General features: G+C 38.0%; 1 protein-coding gene across 1 annotated transcript in view; it reads left to right on the top strand.

The window, feature by feature from the left end:
- Positions 1–406, top strand: part of foxd3 (forkhead box D3) — a 3,010-nt gene extending 2,604 nt beyond the window's left edge. The window contains exon 2 of the mRNA XM_008333177.3: positions 2–406. Coding sequence (XP_008331399.1) covers positions 2–377 — 376 coding nt within the window. The 3' untranslated portion in view covers positions 378–406. The remainder of the gene's footprint in view (position 1) is intronic.
- Positions 407–5,845: the final 5,439 nt, after the last annotated feature.

The raw sequence follows: 5,845 nt of genomic DNA, 5'->3' as shown, positions 1-5,845 counted from the left end.
GGGCGGAGCTAAACCGCAAGGCGTTCAACTCCCAGCTCAGCCCGAGCCTTCAGCTGCAGCTCAACAGCCTGAGCACGGCGTCCATGATCAAATCAGAGCCGTCCAACAGACCGTCCTTCAGCATAGAGAACATCATCGGGGTGTCCAGCGCCTCCTCGTCCTCGGCGGGCGCCGCCTTCCTGCGGCCTCCCGTCACTGTACAGTCGGCCCTGCTGAGCGCACAGTCCCTGGGTCTGACCCGGACCTCAGCCGCTGCCATCGCTCCAATCCTCAGTGTTCCGTCAAATATTATCTCCGGACACGTTTTACCGTCAGCGGCGGCGGCGGCGGCAGCAGCGGCGGCGGCGGCAGCGGTGTCCAAATGGCCGTCACAGTGACTTTTTTTTAAAAAAAACGAAAAAAAAAACTGAGAAAATAGACTCTTATTTTTATACAAAGACTTTAAAAGTGGGGGAGAGTGTGTGACGAGCACAAATCAAAAGGTAGCACTGGACTCTGTAGCCATGAACAGACTGTGAACAGAGACAAAAAGAAGGAAAAAGAAGAGAAATATTTCTGTACAGGTAATATTTGTAAATATTTAATATTTGAAGGGAAAAGAAAAAAACTTGTCTTTCTGCTCCGTCGGTTGTTGTTTGAGGTCTGTGATAATTTTATTTTCTTTTTTATTGGAATCTTTTACGTGGACCCGTTTTTTGAATTCATTTTCATACGACAGACACAAAATCTGCTTAAAAAATACAAAAAATGTTTATAAGAATTATTATTAAAAATCAACCATATGTAATTCTATGTAGCTATATTGTGTTGTAAACCGACTTTATTTGTAAATAAATCCAACAAAGAAGTAAAACTAATTCTCAGAATGAATATTTTTAAACAAGTTGATGGATTTGAGGGGAATGTTTTTATAAATGATTTTTGACAGGACATAAAAATGTTTTTGAATTTCTATTGAGACAAGAAGCTGCTAAAAACATTAGTATTGGAATTGTTTTAGCCCTTAAAATAAATGTGTTAAATTTCGGTCAAATCGTGAACACATTATTTAATGTAAAATTTAACCTGGTTATTATACAACAACAATTATTTTTTACAATATGGGAAAATAATTGAATTACAAAAACCAAAGGACAATATCTAGATATATTATAGAGATTTTTAGAATTTTAATTCATATTTGCATTTTTATGATAAATTAAAAATTGTTTAAATTAACCCGAAAATTCAGTAAAAGGCGCCTGATTGAATCATAACAAAATTGTATTCACTTTAAAAATATTGGGCTGCAAAAAAAAACGTAAATATGTAAATACTATATAAACAATATTATAATAAGAAGAAAACGATTTCAAATAAATATTTTGACATCTTTGGTGCAAATAAATCTGACAACTGTGACTGTTTAATAACAAATATAATAATTACAACTAAATCTATAATAATAATAATATTCGGTCTCTATCCTGACCCCCACGGCGGCCGCATGTTTACGGTTGTTTTCAGTGACAGTGATCACAGTTTAGACAGGCATTAATTCACTGTTCAGTGTCCGGTGTCGACACCACATCACTGCTGCGATCGTTTTACAGCAGATTCTGCGGCTTGGCTTCTATAAAGGTAACAGTTTCGCAGTTGTGTCTGGCTAATCACTTTTACACAAACAGCAAATGGCGCGTGTGTGTCAGTGTGTGTATGTGTGTGTGTGTGTGTCTCTCTCTGTGTATAGCTATATTTAACTGATCCCCATGGGAAACAGAAAGGGAAAGTAGCCCCGGTTTAAGACACTGAAGAGGTGCTGATAAAGCAAAGGCTAATATTATGTTAATACTATTAATAATATTGTTATTTTTATACTATAAAATAATGTAAAATAAATCATAATATAATTAGTTTTTTATTATTATTGTCATTGTATTCAAATAAAATAACCGAAACACCGAACCGTCATGATGCCTCATCGTGTCATATTTTTTATTATATAACAATATCTTTAGTCTCTCTTTATTAATAGTCCTGTTTGATAAACATCGGCGGAAACAGACACCGACAGTTAAATTAAATTATAGTCACAGAACATGCTCTATATAATTAATAGTATCTGTTGAGCTGAAGGGCAAAAACTAAAAAAACAAAAACAAAAAAAAAACAAACAATCAATGCAGCTAAAAGAGCGTTGATTATTTGTCGAATTTTAATTCCGATGGTCATATTTTAAAAAATTACCCCCACACTCGGTCTGTGAGCGTCATTACAGCGTCGGTGCCAAATAGTTCACATATTTTTCACCCATCGTTTTTCGCTGAAACTCCGTTTTGTGAAGCAGGTGCAAACGTTTTGGTTCCTTAACAAAGCAGCGGACAACACACTGTGTGTGTGTTAGTGTGTGTGTGTGTGTGGGGGGGAGAGAGAGAGAGAGAGAGAGAGAGACATGTATCATTTCGGAGAAGACGACCGAGATTGCAGCCGCTAGGGGGAGTCCGCTGGCACATACTATAGATATTCCTTTATTAAAGCCTTTATGAAATTTAAAATGTATTTTAAATATAATCAGTGCATTTAAGCATTGAATATAATAAACTAATATAATACTGTGAATATATTGACATATACTATGGCTCCAGATCTGTGTATTTCTTTAAGGATTTGATCATTTAGAATAAAATGTACTGACTTTATTACATAAAACAAGTACAAGTAGTGCTCTCAGTTACACAGATGTGAAAATAAAAGTAGATTAATAATCACCCTTAATTACATATGGGGATCTTCAAATGGGGAAACTCGCTGATTTTATGTGTAAAACCACATACTTATGTGAAGTATGTGGCTTTTATTTACAATTATATCTAACTAAGAAAAATACACATTAAAATAACTGTAATTTGATCAAAATAAAACGAATGCCTCCTTGAAATGTGAACGATTAATAATTATTTAGTACAAGCCAATAATACGATCGTTTACACTGAAAAATACAACGGTTTCCTTCCAATCGTTTAAAAAATATTATCACTTAAATTGACACCCAACTAACGGCAGCAAATTATAACTAAAACCGGATTGGTGACGTCATCCTCGAAGTGTTTTCCGACCGGACGCACACAAGACATTCCCGGCGGTGCGCGTCCTCAGTATACAAGCGCGTGCGTGATCACAGGTGGACAAAAGCCTGGTTCCCACAGCTCTAACAGACAGTCTATATTAGTCCGCGCAGAAGAAAGAGCTGCACCGTCTGTCTTGGACTGTGACCCACTTTAGCACCGAGTGACTTTATTATGGATGAAACCCAAAAATGTGAAGTCGTTCTCACAGTTCAAGCCGTTTGACCTTTAGGACAGGCCGTTTATAAGAGTGTTTACAGCTCTAACAGATGGAACAACGAAAACTGTGGCGCAAAACTGCACGTGTTCTTTTGCCTGCCCTGCATTGGACCTTGTTATCTACACATGTTTAATGCAATTAATTTATGATTAAGATGAAGAGTATTAAATATACTTAAATTGGAGTTATAACCATGACCCAGGTGTCTGCATGTAAAAGTACTAAGGTAGTAGGGTGATCCAACAACAACAACAAAAACAAAACCTCCTTCGGTTGAATTAGGAAGTATTACTTCAAAGAACCCAAGCTGTTTTTCAAGGTGATCCAACAACAACGACAACAACAAAACCTCCTTCGGTTGAATTAGGAATTACTCAGTATATAATACAGTATATCACATTGATTGTCATTGTACATACACTCAGCTAAATTTGTCCTGTGCATTTATCCCATCAACCCAGTTGTGGCTGCAGTGATTGCTCAAAGGTGCCTGGGGAGTAAGTGAATTTGTGCTGTGCTGACCAAGGTGGGACACAAACTTGCGCCCCCTGATTCAACTCCCCATAATACCAAAGATACTGCAGCTGACCAAGGTGGGACACAAACTTGAGTCCCCTGATTCAACTCCCCATAATACCAACAATTTCCCCCAGGGGTTTCGTTGAGGATTTCTGATTCTGACCAGTCCATTTCAAAGAGAACCTGCTTGACCTTGACTAGATTTGGGTTAACTCAACCAGACTAGGCTCTAACTCAGATAGACCTGACTCAACTAGACTAGAATACAACAGCATAGAACAGAATAGAATAGACTAAGCATCAACAAGAAAAGAACAGTCCAGACTAGATTTGACTTGACTATACTATACTAGACTGGACTGGACTGGACTGGACTAGAACACATTAGATTGTCAGTGTAAGACATAGAGTTAAAGTATTGTTGAATTACTTGCATTAACGTTTGAGTCCCTGTCTGTAAAAAAATCTGGTTTGACGAAGGATGTTGGAGCAGCAGCTGGCAGGTCCTGCTCCAGAGAAGAATCACAGATGATAGAAGAAGAACATGCAAAAGCCTGGTGTAACAATACAGCACATTGGGTTTGCTGGGTTAGGGAAGATAATGCAGTGGCACGACCCCTGAAGAGAGCAGCCAAAAGAAGAAGAAGAAGAAAATAGATTGTGTCACAACCATATATATCAATGGAAATATGAATCAGTTCAGATTTTTATGATCACAGTTGCAGTACTGTGTACTGGTCTGTTGACTGGTTTTTGTCCATATATTTTCTTGTCCACCCTCAGTGGACAATAGGTGATTAATTAAATGTCATACTGGTTAAATGTACTCAGTAAACTTTTTCCATTCCACTTCTGATGACTAATAATTTGCACATTTAATCAATTTAACAAACAAAACCCCTTTCCTTCAACAACAATAACAAATGAACAATTGAAGTATTGACACTTGGTCCATACAACAGTCCACTACAGAATAGCTCAGAAATGTAAAAACTGCATATCACATGAGCATAAAGACTTCATAAAAAGAAGGGGAAAAATACAATGTTAGACAACAACCTTCCTCTGAGCAATTTGCTCAACCTTCCATGCTGCAGTTAATGCAAACATTTAAATGACTAGTCTGAAGATGCAACGTTTTTGGCAAAAACATCTTGTGGTCGAGACCTTCATGTGGTTTGGATCTGGCCCCCCCGGGCCTCAGACTTTATTTGTCCTCACACTGACTGTCAAACATGTGACAAAATAGCCGGAAAGATCAACTTTGACTTGCTGTAGCAAACTTGGCAGTAGCTGTAATAGGCTACAATGGCATTGGCGAGCAAGGCCTGGGCCTCCATAACAACCGGGTCATCGTCCACCAGCAGCTATATCCTTCTCCTGGGTGGAGATCACAGACAGTAAATGTAGGTACAGCAGTTACTGAATATTTAAAAAGGCATAGAGATGAAGCAATAAATGACAAAGTAAAGCTGGTGTGGCTGGGCATAAATAACTAATGGTGGCAGTGAGTTATAGGCCTCTGCCGTTGTAATGAAAGTGTCATTGCAAATCAGCAGTTGTCCGAGGTTATTATTATTTATGCATAATTGATGTCGGAACCACAAGGAGCACGTCTCACACAACAAATCCCAACACCTTGGGAACAAAGACGATGGTGTCAACAGAAGAAAAGGTCACAGAGGAGAGAATGCCCCTGGGCTGAGATTTACAATGTGAGGGGAGGGTGAGGGAGGGCTGTTACAACCACACACATCTGTATACAGAAGGTTACAACAAACTAGTTACACTGCATATCCTCCCCTGCTACATCCACTTTGTCCTAGACAACATGGATGACACAAATTTGTGTCAAATAGAAAAGTATATTTAAAATAAAAATTCAGACAGATTTTTTCACATTAAATGCAGGGACGTTTTTAAAAATTGCTTTGGCTTTATGGTTAAATGCAGGGAACTTCGTTTTTAAAAATTGCTTTGGCTTTATGCACATTAAATGCAG

The sequence above is a fragment of the Cynoglossus semilaevis genome, chromosome 2, assembly GCF_000523025.1.
Source record: "Cynoglossus semilaevis isolate Cse_v1.0 chromosome 2, Cse_v1.0, whole genome shotgun sequence".
Classification (NCBI taxonomy): Eukaryota; Metazoa; Chordata; class Actinopteri; order Pleuronectiformes; family Cynoglossidae; genus Cynoglossus; species Cynoglossus semilaevis.
Note: the sequence above shows the minus strand (reverse complement) of the source record. Positions and strands in the feature narration are given on the sequence as shown.